Source organism: Oryza glaberrima, chromosome 2 (assembly GCF_000147395.1).
Source record: "Oryza glaberrima chromosome 2, OglaRS2, whole genome shotgun sequence".
In the NCBI taxonomy this organism is placed as follows: Eukaryota; Viridiplantae; Streptophyta; class Magnoliopsida; order Poales; family Poaceae; genus Oryza; species Oryza glaberrima.
This window is the reverse complement of record NC_068327.1, coordinates 596,727-614,687: the sequence shown is the minus strand read 5'-3', so window position 1 is coordinate 614,687 and position 17,961 is coordinate 596,727. Positions and strand designations below refer to the sequence as shown.

Below are 17,961 nucleotides of genomic sequence, written 5' to 3'. Positions count from 1 at the left end.
TCTCAGCGTGACAGAGAGGAGACGTCACGGATGAACGGCACCAATCTTGGCATGACGAAGAGAGAGTGCACCATGGACTGATGGTATGGCTACTCCGGGGTGACGAAGAGAAGGCCTCACTGGCGGCTGGAATCGATCTCGACAAAGACTTGCGAGTGGTGCCAACAGATTGGTTGGCACGGCGACTCCGGCATGATGGAAAGAGTGCACCTGTTGATAAAAAAACACACGCTGATATGAGAGATTTACTTTACTCTAGTGCAGGTTCAAAGATTAATTTGCTTTCGGGTTCAGGGTGTGCCAGTTGATTTGATCTTACAACCAACAAAAAAACAAAGAAAACAAAGTTAAATCTATAAACGATAGCCGATCGGACGGATTGCCGATGACGTATCGTTTAATATTAAGACGATGCATCGGATCGGCAGTGAAGTATATAACAAAGAAATAATTAGATCTACTTGATCGGCTAAAGATATCAATAATATACAATCTATGCTTCGAAATATGTTTAAACCAAGTGATTGGGATAGATCGGACAGTATGCCGAGACAGTATAAATCACTTATGACTAAAAGTACTTCAGAACAAAGATTATATATATTCATAGCATAGCCGATATTCCTTATTTTTTAATTCTAAATTTCAGCTATTTCTAAATTGTACTTTTATATGGACTCTGTTTTTCTTTTTCTCCGATTAATGTGAAAATTTTTATATGCCGAGAGCAAACGTGTAGACTCATTTTTCTATTTCTCTAATAAGTTAATAGATAGATTTGACGGTCTCACTTACACGGTACACTGCATGCATGCAGTACGTACTGATCTCCCAGTTCCTCCTTGGTTTGCCCTCATACATGCATACGCATATATACATTAACCAAACATGCATGTGTATATAGCTGGGCACACACATATTTGCATGCCTCATGCATCACACGTAAGCCAACAAACTAGCTAGCTTCACATATTAATACATGTGGCTGTCATTTTGCTTGTTTTGGCCAACATCCATATTCTCTATATGAACAAGATAGAGAAATGCCCTCAAACAACGAGTGCTCCGGCGAGATCAATGATGGGCCTGTTTGCATCATAATTTGGCGGGAAAAAGTACACCGAAGGTCCCTCAACTTGTCATCGAGTTACAAAATCGTCCCCCAACCGCAAAACCAAGTATCTAGCATCCCTCAACTATCAAAACAGGCCACAATAGGTTCTTCGGTGGTTTTGACCCCGGTTTTATCCTACGTGGGCCCCACATGTCAGGCTGCCACATCAGCCTCCTCTCTCCCTCTCTTTCCCCCTCTTCTCTCCCTTCCTCATCTCTCTCTCCTTTCTCTGACTTAGCCAGCGGGAGGAGGAGGGCGTCAGCGGCCGGCGAGGGGCGACGCGGCAGCGGTGATGGCGGCGGCGGGCGACGCAGCGGTGGTGGGGAGAGAAGCTGCGGGTGGGCGGCGAGGAGCAGCGCGTGGGCTGCGGGGGGAGGAGTGGCGCGCAGGCTCCCCCGTCGGCCCCCGCCCACGAGGCTCAAGTCGTACAAGTCCTTCCTGTCGGCACTGCCCAGCGTGAACTCGGCGAGGGTGACGGGCGGCGCGCCGCCGAGGGAGCAGCTCACAACGCCGCGAAGTCCCCCGTGGCGCAGGCGAGGGACGCGGTGCCGGAGGGTGCACAGTCCGTGCGCGCCCACAAGCGGCCGGACCAACCATCCGGGGCTGGGAACGAGACGTTGGCGCCGGGCGACATGTCGAAGCCGCCACCCCCGATGGCCACCGCGGTGTTTCCGGGCAAGGTGGTCGGCCAGACGGTGTAGGTGCAGTTGTTGCGCAGCGTGAAGACCGTCGTGCCGGCTGACTCAGCGCCGAACTGCAGCTGCGACCATAGGAACCCTGCATTGAGACACAACATTGTTGAAGAATGAGTCGGGTGCAAGTGGTTGGGCGTTCGACAGCAGCGGCTGTGGTGGTGGTGACCGCGACTGCGGCCACCGGAGGCGTGACGGCCTCGGACGGCTAGCCAAGGGCGTGGGAGACGGCTGCTTCTGGCCGGCGCGGCATCGTTCGATGGAGGGGTCGGAGACCGGCTTGGCGCAGAGAGGCGTAGCCGATGGCAGCGGAGGCCGGCTCGGCGCGAGAGGCGCGGGCGGCGGAGATGGAGGTCGGCTTGGCGCGAGAGGCGCGGCCGGCAGTGGAGGAGGCGACCTAGGTGAGAGGAGGCGCTGCCGGTGGATGTGGCGTGGTCTTCGGCGCACGAAGGCTGGCCAGCGGGGGACGTCGGTGCAGGGGTCCCACATGTCGGCAGAGCTTGTGTGGTGGTGGCGCATCGGTGCGTCAGCCGTGGATTCGCAGCAGGTGAGCGGCGGGTGAAAACCCAGTGCGGCCTTGGCCGAACTGACAACGATCCTCCTGAGGGTGTTGTCGTGCTGTCTCACCTCTCAAGGGTGATAGCCGGGCGAAAGCCCAGTCTTGGCTCCTTTGAGTCCCGACGGACGGCGGCGGTGGTTTTTCCGTCGCTTCTCTTCTTGAAGACGTTGTTTTGGCATACCCTAGGGGGCGATCTCGTCTGTGTCCCTTTGTTGGTCTAGGTGGCGGTCGATCACGCTTAGCGGCGGTCGATCACGCTTAGCGGCGGCCGCTCCGGTGCTAGCCTTCTCTTGGACGCTTGTGTTGGCGATGTCGGTGTGTGAGTGGTGGTATTCTTTTTTTTTCTCTGGTTACGATCCTCCAGGGTTGTAATCTTTATTTTTTTTTTCCTGCTCTATCAATAGAACTTCACACCGTCGTATGCGAGTCGTTAAAAAAAAAAGAAGAATGAAGAAGATGTGTGCTAACAGCCTAAAGTTAACCGGCCTGAAAGTTTCTCGGACTTACCAACAAGGAGTAGAAGGGCTGGAGATCGTCCGAATTCCATTGATCGAAATGGTTTAGCTCGAATGAGAAAAAGGTGAATATATTTTTTTGGAATTGAGGAGAGAAATGGCAGTTGAACAATGCACGTACTCAAAGCGTGCGAGCTGCAGCTAAGATAGTAGAAGAGGAAATGCACAAATGGTGAAGTAGCAGCAGCAGTAATTTGCCTGGTGATTATCTTGTTTATATGGACGTTGGTGATATCCTCAGTAATTTGCCGTGTCGTCGCCGCCTCCTCCTCTGCCTCGTGGGCCTCGTGGGCGGCGGCCGGCGGGGGAGCCCGCACGCTGCTCGTCGCCGCCCCTCCCCGCCGCCCACTCGCAGCTTCTCCCCCACCGCCGCCGCGTCGCCCCTCGCCGACACCCTCCTCCTCCCGCCGGCTGAGTCAGAAAAGGGAGAGAGATAAAGAAGGGAGATAAGAGGGTAAGAGAGAGAAGAAGAGGGTTATGTGACAGCATGACATGTGGGTCCCACTCTGACTTAGCCGTCACGTAAGACAAAACCAGGATCAAAACTACCTAAGGATCTATTGTGACCGGTTTTGATAGTTGAGGGACGCTGGATACTTGATTTTGCGGTTGGGGGACAATTTTGTAACTCGATGACAAGTTGAGGGACCTTCGGTGCACTTTTTCCTAATTTGGCGTCAACAGGGCCTGCACCGCGGCCTACGGGACTGTCTATCCATTTGTCGGGTGATTTCTAACCAAAAATCACCCAGATTTTTTTTTACTCTTAGATTTACATCTAACGGACTACAAAAGAATATACAAATACATATTTACTTACACATTATTTTATCAAAATTACAGTGCACTTACATGTCATAACAACTGAATTTACAAATGTAATTTTAGTTATATAGTACAGTAATTTTATATTTTAAAGAAAATAACAAATATATATTTACTTACATATTATTTTTATTAAAATTACAGTGCACTTATATGCCATATCAACTGAATTTACAAATGTAATTTTAGTTATGTATGACTATAACTTTATATTTCACGAAGATGAGAGTGGCCGTACTGCCGGCGGCCAGCTCAATCAGAGGCCACCTTGGCACCGTGCTTCTTCATCATCACGCGCGCAGGGGTAGCTAGGTAACACAGGCCGACGTGCCAGCCGGCCGGCGAGCTGCATGGAACATCGATCTTGCAAATTGCCGCTCGCATCGCAAGCTGCATGGAGGCCAAAAAAAAGTGTCAAATGCCAGAAAAAAATCACACGGAGATGGATAGCAAAATCGTTTTCATATAAAAATGAGATTGCGACTCTTTGAGTCTCCTCCTGCTACCGAGGATGTAACACTCACTCTCCTTATGCAATATTAATTCAAGTGTTATATAAAAAGCTTGGAGAATCCATCCCCGTGTCCCTGGAAAAGCCAACACCAACCTTTCAACGGGCCCAAATGTTGCTCCTGCACTAATTAATCACTTTAATTACAGCTACGCAGAGCATTTTGGCTAACTTGAACTCGTTTAAGAATAAATCTAAAGCAAAAAAAAGTCACCTGTCACTCTTGATGTGTCATTGTACCGCTGGAAGTCAGACACTGCGAGCTCTCTTCAGAAAATGTATTTGCACGGTCAACTCTTTGATGCACATTATATGGACTCTGCTGAAAGCTTGAAATTGCAACAAATTACTGCTTTGATTGATAAGGCCTGGTTTATGGCTAGCTTCTCAGATTGGGACAATGCTTACATGGATCCTTGTGTGTGCTGATCCAATTAGGCAAATACTGAGCCAAAGTACTAGCATCTTCTTTAATTTTAAGTTAAGTCAAACTTCATTATGGCATCTGGGGCAATAGCAACATGCCAACTTGTTAATTTCCATACCAAACCATGCATGATGGAAGGAAAGCATCAGTGCCAAGTAACCATGCAATTCACACTTCTGAATCCATCATACATTCATTGTATTGACACTTTTAAAAAAAGAGATTTGCTCTGGTACGACAAAAGGTACCTCGAGGTACCGATACCTCATGATGCTAAATCGTTTTCGATCGTTGGATCTAACAATGCACATCATGTCCAGCTAGATTCAACGATAAGAAACGATTTAGTACCGTGAGATTTGGTACCGTGAGGTACCGGTACCTCGAGGTACTTTTTGTTGGATCGAAGCAAATTTCTTTAAAAATACCTGCAGGTGCTCTAGTTCAACTGAAGGGCCAGATTTAGCAATATCTGAGTCCTTCAAATAAATTCATCAACTAACAAACTTCAACCGAAGCTATATATAAACAAAATCAAAAACCGTGATAGAATAACGGTATATATTTGACCAGAACATCGAAAACGAAACAGGGAAATGTACAAAATTGGAAAGAAAAAGGGTGAAATAACTTATGGAACATACCAAAGGTTGGGGGTGTTGACATATCCACACAAATTAAACTATAATCTGAAGACCTCCAACTCCAAGTTGTCAAGACAAATAACCGAGCACGCGAGCGCGGTTCATATGATGTGTATGGGAATTGGGATGCTGAAAACAAATGCAACTGGACACATATCTTTATTTCTCTTAATAGAAAAAATGTGCCTCTGGCGTATTCCGGAAAAGAACATTCTGTCCTATACATGACATCCTGATATGTGGTAAACATGATAAATAACTGGTAAGTTGCCTGAAATCTCTATCAAGGTTAAAGTCGGCCGAAGAATTGCAGGGAGACAGATGAACTGATGAGTAAGAGACAGCAAAGACCTGATGAACACAAGAGGGTCATATGTCCCCTTGCTGTCAGTGTCAGGGTTGGCATATTTGCAAGCCGGTGTGCAAAGTCAGATTGATAACGCATGCAATGGCCGTTGGATCGCTGCAAAAGATGTAGGTTAGATAGAACCGAAGCCGTGAACATGATACTAGTAGCTAACAACAACTTTTGTTGTTGATCCTGACACGCCGTTGCTTTGCTTCAGGCCGTCATGAAAAAAAACCAGTGCATATCTCATGGCAAGAAGAAGTGCAGGTTGTGAACTGAAACTGCAAACATGAAGAGAAAATACAGAAGTTTATGAAGAAGCTCCCATCAATCCAAGCAAAGTTTTTTTTTTCTTGTTATTTAATAGAACAAAGTTACAATGCCAGAGTAAACAGTGCTGAGCCACAATTCTTGGAATCTCATTTTACTCTGAACACTGAAGGATTCTGTGGACAGATACAGAACATAGCATAACAGAACAGAACAGAAAAGGAAGAGAAATTAATTAATCGGCAAGCAACAGATCGATTCTGCGCACGCATCTGATGGGATATTCTGATCCTTGGTGGATCCCATGGGATAAAGGGCAGTCTTCTCCGGAGATGCGGCGCCGAGGTTATCTCCTTTATCAATTCATTTCAGCTTAATTTAAACGGTTCTTTGCTTTCCTGTAATATACATGCAATGTAGTTTCAGAGATCAGAGTCGAGACTGTCAACGCTAGCTAGCTGCCTCTAATTTTGTTGTTTTAAATTCAGACCAATAATGCACCCATTGTTAATTCAGAAAGAAATCGGTAAGCCCAGAGAGTTCAGACTTCAGAGAGCTGACAGCGTGTTCAGGCCGTTCGATTTTGGTGAGGCCATTGCACCAGCACGAATCACGAGGCAGATATTACAACTTGAGCTCTCTATAAATTGCCCCAGCGATGCGCGATCCAAAGCAAGCAACAGCAGCAGAAGTGCACTTTTGCATTCTATTTCCAATCAATCCAAGAGGCTAGAGCTAGCGGCCAAGATCATCGTCACCGGCGGCATGGACTCGTCGACGGTGGGTGCTCCGGGGAGCTCGCTGCACGGGGTGACGGGGCGCGAGCCGGCGTTCGCGTTCTCGACGGAGGTGGGCGGCGAGGACGCGGCGGCGGCGAGCAAGTTCGACTTGCCGGTGGACTCGGAGCACAAGGCGAAGACGATCAGGCTGCTGTCGTTCGCGAACCCGCACATGAGGACGTTCCACCTCTCATGGATCTCCTTCTTCTCCTGCTTCGTCTCCACCTTCGCCGCCGCCCCTCTCGTCCCCATCATCCGCGACAACCTCAACCTCACCAAGGCCGACATCGGCAACGCCGGCGTCGCCTCCGTCTCCGGCTCCATCTTCTCCAGGCTCGCCATGGGCGCCGTCTGCGACATGCTCGGCCCGCGCTACGGCTGCGCCTTCCTCATCATGCTCGCCGCGCCCACCGTCTTCTGCATGTCGCTCATCGACTCCGCCGCGGGGTACATCGCCGTGCGCTTCCTCATCGGCTTCTCCCTCGCCACCTTCGTGTCATGCCAGTACTGGATGAGCACCATGTTCAACAGCAAGATCATCGGCCTCGTCAACGGCCTCGCCGCCGGGTGGGGAAACATGGGCGGCGGCGCGACGCAGCTCATCATGCCGCTCGTCTACGACGTGATCCGCAAGTGCGGCGCGACGCCGTTCACGGCGTGGAGGCTGGCCTACTTCGTGCCGGGGACGCTGCACGTGGTGATGGGCGTGCTGGTGCTGACGCTGGGGCAGGACCTCCCCGACGGCAACCTGCGCAGCCTGCAGAAGAAGGGTGACGTCAACAGGGACAGCTTCTCCAGGGTGCTCTGGTACGCCGTCACCAACTACCGCACCTGGATCTTCGTCCTCCTCTACGGCTACTCCATGGGCGTCGAGCTCACCACCGACAACGTCATCGCCGAGTACTTCTACGATCGCTTCGACCTCGACCTCCGCGTCGCCGGCATCATCGCCGCATCCTTCGGCATGGCCAACATCGTCGCGCGCCCCACCGGCGGCCTCCTCTCGGACCTCGGCGCGCGCTACTTCGGCATGCGCGCCCGCCTCTGGAACATTTGGATCCTCCAGACCGCCGGCGGCGCGTTCTGCCTCCTGCTCGGTCGCGCATCCACCCTCCCCACCTCCGTCGTCTGCATGGTCCTCTTCTCCTTCTGCGCGCAGGCCGCCTGCGGCGCCATCTTCGGCGTCATCCCCTTCGTCTCCCGCCGCTCGCTCGGCATCATCTCCGGCATGACCGGCGCCGGCGGCAACTTCGGCGCCGGGCTCACGCAGCTGCTCTTCTTCACGTCGTCGAGGTACTCCACGGGCACGGGGCTGGAGTACATGGGCATCATGATCATGGCGTGCACGCTGCCGGTGGTGCTCGTCCATTTCCCGCAGTGGGGCTCCATGTTCCTCCCGCCCAACGCCGGCGCCGAGGAGGAGCACTACTACGGCTCCGAGTGGAGCGAACAGGAGAAGAGCAAGGGCCTCCACGGTGCAAGTCTCAAGTTCGCCGAGAACTCCCGCTCCGAGCGTGGCCGCCGCAACGTCATCAACGCCGCCGCTGCCGCCGCCACGCCGCCCAACAACTCGCCGGAGCACGCCTAATTAAGAGGCCAAGTTAATTAATTATGCATGCATGTATAAACTGTTGAACGTTTTGTTACCGTTTTCTTTATACTATCTAGAGTATGTCGTCATGGAGAAAGGCCTTTGTATTACTTGCTTCGAAAAGCGTTTAAATGAAAAGAAAAAAGTTAAGAAATTTTTGTGATAAACCAACAAAACTACCCCCAAAGTTTGCACCATTGCGTTGATTTTTTTTCTTAAAAAAAATGGAGGCAAAAGCTTTGCTTTGACTATACCATTGCGTTCAGTTATTACAGATCTTATTTGAAAGTAGAATTGCATACGAGGGAGACTACGTAACAATATACCATTGCAACAGAATAATTACCATCAATATGGTACCATATGTACCATTTATGGTATCTTCGGTATTAGATATGACATCCCGTATATATCAGATCCGGTACATAGATACTATGTTCATGACATAAAAGCAAGCGTGGTGCATCCTTTTAGCTCTGTGTTTTATAAATAAAACCACATTTGTACACATCTTCAGTGGTTAATTAATCTCTACGCATTTATAATCTGGATCCACCATTGACCATTGTAACATAAATCGGCAAGAACCAAAGCCAAGAGAAAGAACCATGATGGCCTCATGGCCAGATCACTGTTGGGGGTGACTAGACCGAATGGTTATTTAGGAGGTGTCTAGGATTATTAGCTGTTCAGCCAGGGTTATCTTCTCAGTAAGAGCATCTCCAACAGATGTACAAAATTCGAACCCCAAAAATTCTCTATTGGGGATAGCCAAAAAAGAATTTGGCCTAAAATACACCCCCTTCAAGAGGTGTCCCAAAATTTTAAAATTTGCCACATAATCATTTTAGTGGGTCCTTCTCCACTAATTTTATAGCAACCAGTGATTGATCGAGTCGTCTCCGTAGTGTTGCTGCATGCGTGCAACAAAGACAGAAGATTACTGCAGCAGGATGAGGGAATTACCCAAGTACTGAATAGACACAATTCTGAATATAAATAGTTTGTATTGCACAGACTTAGTAAACCACCTAATCTAGACACAACGGACACAATTCTGAATATAAATAGTTTGCATTGCACAGACTTAATAAACCTAGGTAAATTTCTAACGAATCTTCACTAATCTGAACTCCAAGTACGATTGCCACCAAATATTGCCATCTCCTTCCCTCCCACTCTCTGATCTGGTGGTTTCCCTGTTGATAGTAATGAGATGGAGTTAAAATGAATCAGAATACATGTACAGATTATACAGCTGCCAATTTTTCCAATATATTGTAATTAATAATCTGAACAATTCTGGACATCTATGAACATTTCTGATATAATCTAAACAAATATTTCTGAACATTTCTGAATTGCTAGCTAGCACAACATTCTGAACGTTTCTAAAATAAATCTGAACAAATACAGTAGTCTTTGATGCTAGAAATCTACATCCAGATCAACTCAATCGAAGGTAATACAGCTGAAAATGCAATGCAGTATGTTAAATCTTTTGGCCTCAAAGACCAAAATTCAGACCAAGATTTGGCAGCGCATCATGCAGCATATTTAAAAATATATGCAGCCCCATGTATCAGTGGATCGAATCAGATGGTGTAGTGCAGCTGTGCAAAGGCAGCATTTCAACAAGATGGAGACAAGAACAAGTATATGCATGGACAGGGGCACTCAACTGAATGTAAACTGTTATGAGACACAAACCTATCAACCGGAACTGTTCATGCGACGAGCGATGATCTCATTTTGTAAACTCTTGTAGAACTGCTGCTGTTAGAGAGGCTTGGAAGAAATGTCCAGTTGAAAAATCTAACATAGCAGAGATTTGGACTGAGGAAGTGTACCTGGACGTAGAAGAGGAGGCACCTTGGAAGGGGAAGACGGTGGCCGGCGCTGCCCTCAATGGAGGACCAGTGACGCCCTAGATGCAGGGTCGCCACGCACCAGAAGAGGGGCTGCCGGCGCGCTGGATGAAGGGCCGCCGCCCACCGGTACGAGGGCCGCCGGCGCTGTGGATGGAGGATTGGAGGCGGCCTGTGGAAACCCTCGGAGGTGAACTGGCGGCGGCGTGCGCCTAGCTCGAGAAAGAAACGGCGCGAGAGAAGGGTAGAAAAGAACAGGGCACCAGGCGGAAGAAAAAAAAGACGCGGGTGTGAAAAAAGTGGCGCCAGATGTTGATTGGGAGGGCGTACGTGTTCCCAAAATCTAGGGTTGTGTTTGGTTGGAGGGATATCCCGGGATGGGATGGGATCATCCCATTTTTAGATGTGTTTGGTTGAGAAGCTAGAAGGGATGGGATGGTTCCAAAAGGGAATATTCCTTCAATATTCGGTACCGCTCCATCCGGGAAAATTTGGCGGACCGCGCCATCCTACTTCCTCGCCCGTGCTCGCGCGGTAATGACTCGCGTCCCACCACATATTTTCACCGCTCCCCTTTTTTTTTCCGTTCGCTCTTTTCTCCTCCTCACGATAACCTTTAGGGTTAGGGTTAGTGGCGGCGGCGGAAGCGCACAAGGCGGCGGCGCGAGCTGGGGGCGAGGCGGCGCCTCACGAGCAGGGTGAGGCGGCGGCCTGAGGCGACTTAGCAACAATACTTGAAAGCAATATTATTTGAAAGGAAAAAAAACAGCTAAATACTTGGCAACTTAGCAACAATTTGTGCATGTCCAAAGTTCATGGAAGTGCATTAGACAAACATGAAGGACAGCTCAGGTACTTGTTGGACCTTATTAATGTCCACAACAAATGGCTTATCTCACCATCTGCAAATATATAATCGAGTAAGATTATGACATGAAATGTGCACATCTTTGGAAATGGTCTACTGATCCAATGTCAACTTAGAAAACAATATATTAGATGCACCTGTATAGTTGTGTGTGTGAACTTAATTGGTATTGTGATTTTTTGAGGTTTGCTCAAAGAAGGAAGCAAAGGGTGTCCTTCCTCTCAAAAAAGAAAGAAAGAAAAAGGTGGCAAGAGTCAGATTAGGCAAACTCCCAAGTGCCAAGTGTGAACTGACAGAAAAGGGGAGAAATTTGGACTTTTAGCAAAATTTATAAATTCAAAATTCGGTTGGAACTTTCAAACAAAATATTTGATCAAATTTTAAATTTGGAAAAAATAATGTGCAAATCTAACCTAAATTTTAAGAGATGAGCTTTAACCAATTATGGAATAGGACGGGTCCAGCAACCCTCCGCTATCTCTCATGCTTGTTTGCAAATCGAGATGCCATCGCCCCCTTGCACCATGAGATGTTAGAACAAGTACAACAGCAGACTATAAGCCATCTATAAACACATATCGAGAAGATAAAATATGAGAGAGAAGAGCAGTGGGGTACAGATTTGTAGCCAGCTGTAGCACGGACTCCAAGACACAATGTGTGTATGATAGATGGGACCATGTAAGTATATGTTTATAGGTAACTATTATATGAATTGGCTATTAAGTTGACTATAGATGATTTGGAGCTAGTAGTTGGTTATACTATTAAACTTGCTCTTAGGGAGCCATCGTATCATTTTCAACCTAACAGAATACTCCCTCCATCCCAAAATATAAAAACTTTTAGCCCTTAGGATTTGTCCCAAAATATAACAACTTCTCTACCAACATTCTCTTTCCAACCAATCACAACCCTCCACTATTCACTTTTCCCACCTACCTCCACTACTCGTCCAATCACAATCTTCCACCATTCACTTGTACCTACTTTCTTAATAACCGTATCCAACTTGTCGGAGAATGAACTCCTCCACCAGGGAACCGTGAGGCCCCCATTTGTGAGTTCGGCCGGGGGCAGCGGGTGAGATTCGAGGGCTTAATGAGCGAAGCTGTGTGATCTTGAGGGGGTTCAATCCCCCAAAGACGATGAGACAAAAGGGGTTTATACATGTTCGGGCCGCTAAGAAGCGTAATACCCTACTCCTGTGCTTGATTGATTAAGTGGAAAACACCAGTGTTTGGGGTTGCGAGACCCAAGCGCCAGTTCGCTTGGAAGTCCCCCCCTCTCCACCACTAGGCCTAGACCTCCTTTTATACCTCAAGGGGTTACCACATGGGCCCAACAACCTAACCTAGCTCCGGTGCAGAAGTATTATAATCTTTGCATTAAATGCATGTCTTGTCTTTTGACTTGGGAAGCCAAGCGCACGTCGTCTTGATGATGGGGCCTGTCAAATCTTGCCGCCTGACATGGGGGGTGCCCCTGTCAGTCACCATTTAATGGGTGAAGACTTCTGGGCTCCTATTACACCGGAAAATGGGAGCCTTGCTTTAACCAGAGCGGGAGGACCGACTCCGGCTGGGATTAGAGGATGAGAACCTCTCACCATCATTATTTGATGGGATATGTCGGGTTGCACGTCGCCTGACACACGCGATGGTGCGCCTGACATCCTGGGTCCCATTAGTCATTCGACCGGTCACAGACCGGTTGAGTGCACTGCACACCGCATTAAATGCGGCGTGGCACGACCGCTCGGGTTGCTATAAATGTGGGTAGGTGGGCACCTGGAGGCGGACACCTAACCCACCGTACGTGGTGACCTAGAGAGGGGGTTGGGGGAGCCCGACCCCTAGTCACGGGAGGAGGCGGCCGCCGCCCGACCTCGGGCCCGATCCCCCCTCGGGGGGAGCCACGTGGCACCTGGGGCGGCCTTCTCCCTCTAGTCTCGGCCAGAGAGTGGTCACCGCCCTACCTCGGGCCCGACCGCCCTCGAGGAAGGGCCACGTGACATTAGAGGGCAGCCTCCTCCATCCAGTCTCTAGGAAGGAGTGGTCGCCACCCCACCTCGGGCCTGACTCCCCTCGTGGGAGGGCCACGTGGTATCGGGGGGCAGCCTCCTCCGACTAGTTTTTGGGGAAGGAGTGGCCGCCACCCCACCTCGGGCCTGACTCCCCTCGGGAGAGGGCCACGTGGCATCGGGGGGCAGCCTCCTCCCTCTAAACCTGATACCCCCGGGCCTATATCACCGACACAACTGTAAAACTTCTTATATTACGGGATAGAAGGAATAGAAAGGAGAGCAGTGCCACTGTCGCACACTTTATGCCGTCAGTACTCTTTTCAAACGCATGAATTTTATAGGATTTTAATACGAAGAAAGCATAGAAAGGAGCTTAGGACAGGTTAATTTTTTTTACCAAAGTTACTGGCCTGGTGACTAACTGGACCCACCTAGCGGCTCAAATTTTAACCCCGGCCCTGATCATAAGATGTAACTAACGAATTTCTCAACTATGTATTGCTCGCCGCTTTTTTGAAATTTGTATGCAAAATAATTGCGTAGTTCAACCACAGGACAGTACTCCTATTATTTTCAGCTGGAGTGTCAATATGACAACATCAATATGGAATACACTGTAAATTCAAGAAAGTGTAACATGTACATAGGTATAAATGCCTCTCCCTTATTATACCTCCGTTTGTATCGGAGAAATTCCAAAGGAATTAATTTCAAAGGATTCAATTCCTAAGGAAATATTTCACTCTTAATTTCATCACCGTTTGCAACAAGGACGTGCTCCGGCGTGTTATCATCGAGTCGAACTCCAGCGTATTGCTGGTCTCGGTCGCAGAATTGTTTACGCCTTAGGCGTGCTCCGGCGAGTTGTTGGGCGGCGTGGCGGCGGCAGCGGCGGCGTTGATGACGTTGCGGCGGCCACGCTCGGAGCGGGAGTTCTCGGCGAACTTGAGACTTGCACCGTGGAGGCCCTTGCTCTTCTCCTGTTCGCTCCACTCGGAGCCGTAGTAGTGCTCCTCCTCGGCGCCGGCGTTGGGCGGGAGGAACATGGAGCCCCACTGCGGGAAATGGACGAGCACCACCGGCAGCGTGCACGCCATGATCATGATGCCCATGTACTCCAGCCCCGTGCCCGTGGAGTACCTCGACGACGTGAAGAAGAGCAGCTGCGTGAGCCCGGCGCCGAAGTTGCCGCCGGCGCCGGTCATGCCGGAGATGATGCCGAGCGAGCGGCGGGAGACGAAGGGGATGACGCCGAAGATGGCGCCGCAGGCGGCCTGCGCGCAGAAGGAGAAGAGGACCATGCAGACGACGGAGGTGGGGAGGGTGGATGCGCGACCGAGCAGGAGGCAGAACGCGCCGCCGGCGGTCTGGAGGATCCAAATGTTCCAGAGGCGGGCGCGCATGCCGAAGTAGCGCGCGCCGAGGTCCGAGAGGAGGCCGCCGGTGGGGCGCGCGACGATGTTGGCCATGCCGAAGGATGCGGCGATGATGCCGGCGACGCGGAGGTCGAGGTCGAAGCGATCGTAGAAGTACTCGGCGATGACGTTGTCGGTGGTGAGCTCGACGCCCATGGAGTAGCCGTAGAGGAGGACGAAGATCCAGGTGCGGTAGTTGGTGACGGCGTACCAGAGCACCCTGGAGAAGCTGTCCCTGTTGACGTCACCCTTCTTCTGCAGGCTGCGCAGGTTGCCGTCGGGGAGGTCCTGCCCCAGCGTCAGCACCAGCACGCCCATCACCACGTGCAGCGTCCCCGGCACGAAGTAGGCCAGCCTCCACGCCGTGAACGGCGTCGCGCCGCACTTGCGGATCACGTCGTAGACGAGCGGCATGATGAGCTGCGTCGCGCCGCCGCCCATGTTTCCCCACCCGGCGGCGAGGCCGTTGACGAGGCCGATGATCTTGCTGTTGAACATGGTGCTCATCCAGTACTGGCATGACACGAAGGTGGCGAGGGAGAAGCCGATGAGGAAGCGCACGGCGATGTACCCCGCGGCGGAGTCGATGAGCGACATGCAGAAGACGGTGGGCGCGGCGAGCATGATGAGGAAGGCGCAGCCGTAGCGCGGGCCGAGCATGTCGCAGACGGCGCCCATGGCGAGCCTGGAGAAGATGGAGCCGGAGACGGAGGCGACGCCGGCGTTGCCGATGTCGGCCTTGGTGAGGTTGAGGTTGTCGCGGATGATGGGGACGAGAGGGGCGGCGGCGAAGGTGGAGACGAAGCAGGAGAAGAAGGAGATCCATGAGAGGTGGAACGTCCTCATGTGCGGGTTCGCGAACGACAGCAGCCTGATCGTCTTCGCCTTGTGCTCCGAGTCCACCGGCAAGTCGAACTTGCTCGCCGCCGCCGCGTCCTCGCCGCCCACCTCCGTCGAGAACGCGAACGCCGGCTCGCGCCCCGTCACCCCGTGCAGCGAGCTCCCCGGAGCGCCCACCGTCGACGAGTCCATGGCAACTACTAGCTGCTGCTAGCCGCTGCTTCTTGGAGATGGAATCGATCGAATCGCTGGTTGCAAGAGAGAAGCTAGGTGAGCTCGGATGCAATTGCTGGCTTTGCTGGTGGCTTGGGAGTTGGGATCACGCATCGCCCAGCTATTTATAGAGCTTCAGGTGCGCGGGAATTGGCACGCTCTCGTTGGCGCCATCCTTATGGCATTTGCCTTAAGATTCGTGCTGGTGCAAAATGGCCTCATCGTCTCCGTTCTCTCACCTGATAATATCGACAGACCTGGACACGTTCTCTGAACTCTGAAGTTTATTGCTGAATTAACAAGAGTGGATTTTTAATTATGTGATTATACGATTATTACGTTACGAAAGATAAGGGGGCAGCAAGCGTTGACAATATCAGCTGTGAACTCTGAAAATATAGTACTACTAGTAGCATGATATAAGAGGAAGTCATGTGAGATTAATTAAGGAGATAACCTCGGCGCCGCATCTCCGGAGCAGAGTGGCCTTTATCCCATGGAATCCTCCAAGGATCAGAATATGCAACGCCAATATGGGACCCACCTGATGCATGCGCAGAATCGATCTGTTCATCTGTTGTTCCTCAGCTGGTTGCCACTTCACAATTTCACACAGAAAAAAATAACAGATATAGCTGTAAATGCAAGTATTCATAGACGTAGCCAGAGGTGAGTAAAAAATTTTTTTTGAACGAATCGGTAAGCTGCCAATTTCATTGAATAAAGAAAGAGTAAATTTTACAAGTAAGAAAAACCAGGCCTAGGACCTTCGGTCCTACTGAGCTAAAAATAAGAAGCAAGCCAGCTACCAAGATGCCTCGCCCCCGCCCGAGACCATGTTTTGGCCTCCTCTTTAATTTTGGCCAACAGATTTCCAGTAGATAACTCTTTGTGCTGAAAAATTCTACGATTTCTCTCATTCCAGATTTCCCAGTTGACCAGAAGTGTTAACGTGCGAAGTGCTTTCTTTGGGGCTTCCTTCAAGTTGGCGGTGGCCTCCCACCACTCTGACACCGATTGAGCTGGTTGCCATTGACCGGGATTTAGTTGACCACACCCAGTCCAATCAGATAACGCCGCCCAGATTTTCCTAGTGTATCTGCATTCTGCGAGAAGGTGTGGAGCAGTTTCTTGGGTGTGTCTACATAAGGGGCAGAAAGAATCGTTCTGCCAACCTCTGGTTGCCAGTCTGTCGAAGGTCCAAACTCTATTTTGGATGATCAACCAGGCAAAGGTCTTGCACTTGCGTGGTGCCCATGGCTTCCATATTAGGATGTTGAAGTTGGTGGCTGTAGTACCTAGGAGCTGCGCTTTGTAGGCCGACGTCACCGTATATTCACTGTGGCTAGTGAGCTTCCACACTATCTTGTCCTCCTCATTTTCTGTGAAATGCACGTTGTGTACCGCACTTCAGACATTGATTAGCTGGCTAACCAGCTCTGTTTTCCAGCCTGAGGCTGGAGGAAGGTCCAAATCGAGCAGCCACTGGTCTGTAGTTGAGGCCTATTGTAGTGTGCTGTTCTTTTTCTTGGAGGGAGGTGAGTAAAATTATTTTGTGTTAATGTGCACTCTGCAGTTCTTTTTCATATGATTCGAAAGAAATAAAAATTAGCCTTTGGATTCGGTTTAGGCGCCCAGCTAGTAGCATTTTCAACTTCAGCTAATTTTTCTACCTGAAATTTTGATATCTTTGTGAATATATGCTTTTCCTAGAAATGCCAATAGAAAATCATTTACAGCATATCTGTTACATGCACCAATTTGACTTTCAAATCATTTCCTGATCGATACAAATTTCGATGCCGACTATAATTTCAAATCATCAAAACCCCGAGTCGGCCAGCTGAAGTAGATCGAGCTGTAAACATCAGTAGTGACAGACAACAGCGACGTCGAGTAGTAACCATGAACACGGCTTCGTCCTAGTAGTAAATCGCATCTTTTGCAGCAATCGAACGGCCATCGCATTGTATCATTTGCTCTGACTATGCAAATCATGTAATTTTGTCAACCGCTGACACTGACAGCAAGGGACAAATGACCTCTAGTGTTCTTCCTTCAGGTCTTTGCTGCCTTTTACACTTGTACCAAAGGCATCTTTTTTTTCAACCAAATTTAATTCTGCAAATACGACTTTGGACTTGGATATTATTGCTGCGACTCTGCAAATCGGTTGTTACAACTTACAATTAACACTTGCCTAACTAATTCGATATTTCGATTGCTGAATTCTTGCTTGCTCCAACACTGTGACGACAGGGGACAGAAAGGCAGTCTAGAATCAATGCTACAACTGATCGAAGGGGACAAGTGAAATGAGCTATTGACGTCTCGGCGGGACAAATAGCATCCAGTTCATTGTTCTACACCGTCATCCATATATTCTCATTTCTCAATTTAGGGCAATTTCTCGGTTACGGTGACATGGTCTCCTGCCTTGTAGAATCTAACTATT

General features: G+C 49.7%; 2 protein-coding genes and 1 pseudogene across 2 annotated transcripts; 1 reads left to right on the top strand and 2 right to left on the bottom strand.

Annotated features, from left to right (window-relative positions):
- Positions 1 to 273: 273 nt before the first annotated feature.
- On the bottom strand, positions 274 to 2,912 carry LOC127761424 (pathogenesis-related thaumatin-like protein 3.5; annotated as a pseudogene).
- A 3,675-nt stretch (positions 2,913 to 6,587) lies between these two features.
- LOC127761970 (high-affinity nitrate transporter 2.1) lies at positions 6,588 to 8,440 on the top strand. Its single transcript, XM_052286306.1, has one exon. It carries the CDS (start codon positions 6,672 to 6,674, stop codon positions 8,271 to 8,273), a length of 1,602 nt encoding a protein of 533 aa, XP_052142266.1. The 5' UTR covers positions 6,588 to 6,671; the 3' UTR covers positions 8,274 to 8,440.
- A 5,138-nt stretch (positions 8,441 to 13,578) lies between these two features.
- Positions 13,579 to 15,590, bottom strand: LOC127761843 (high-affinity nitrate transporter 2.1). The gene has a single exon (XM_052286174.1). It carries the CDS (start codon positions 15,483 to 15,485, stop codon positions 13,884 to 13,886), a length of 1,602 nt encoding a protein of 533 aa, XP_052142134.1. The 5' UTR covers positions 15,486 to 15,590; the 3' UTR covers positions 13,579 to 13,883.
- Positions 15,591 to 17,961: the final 2,371 nt, after the last annotated feature.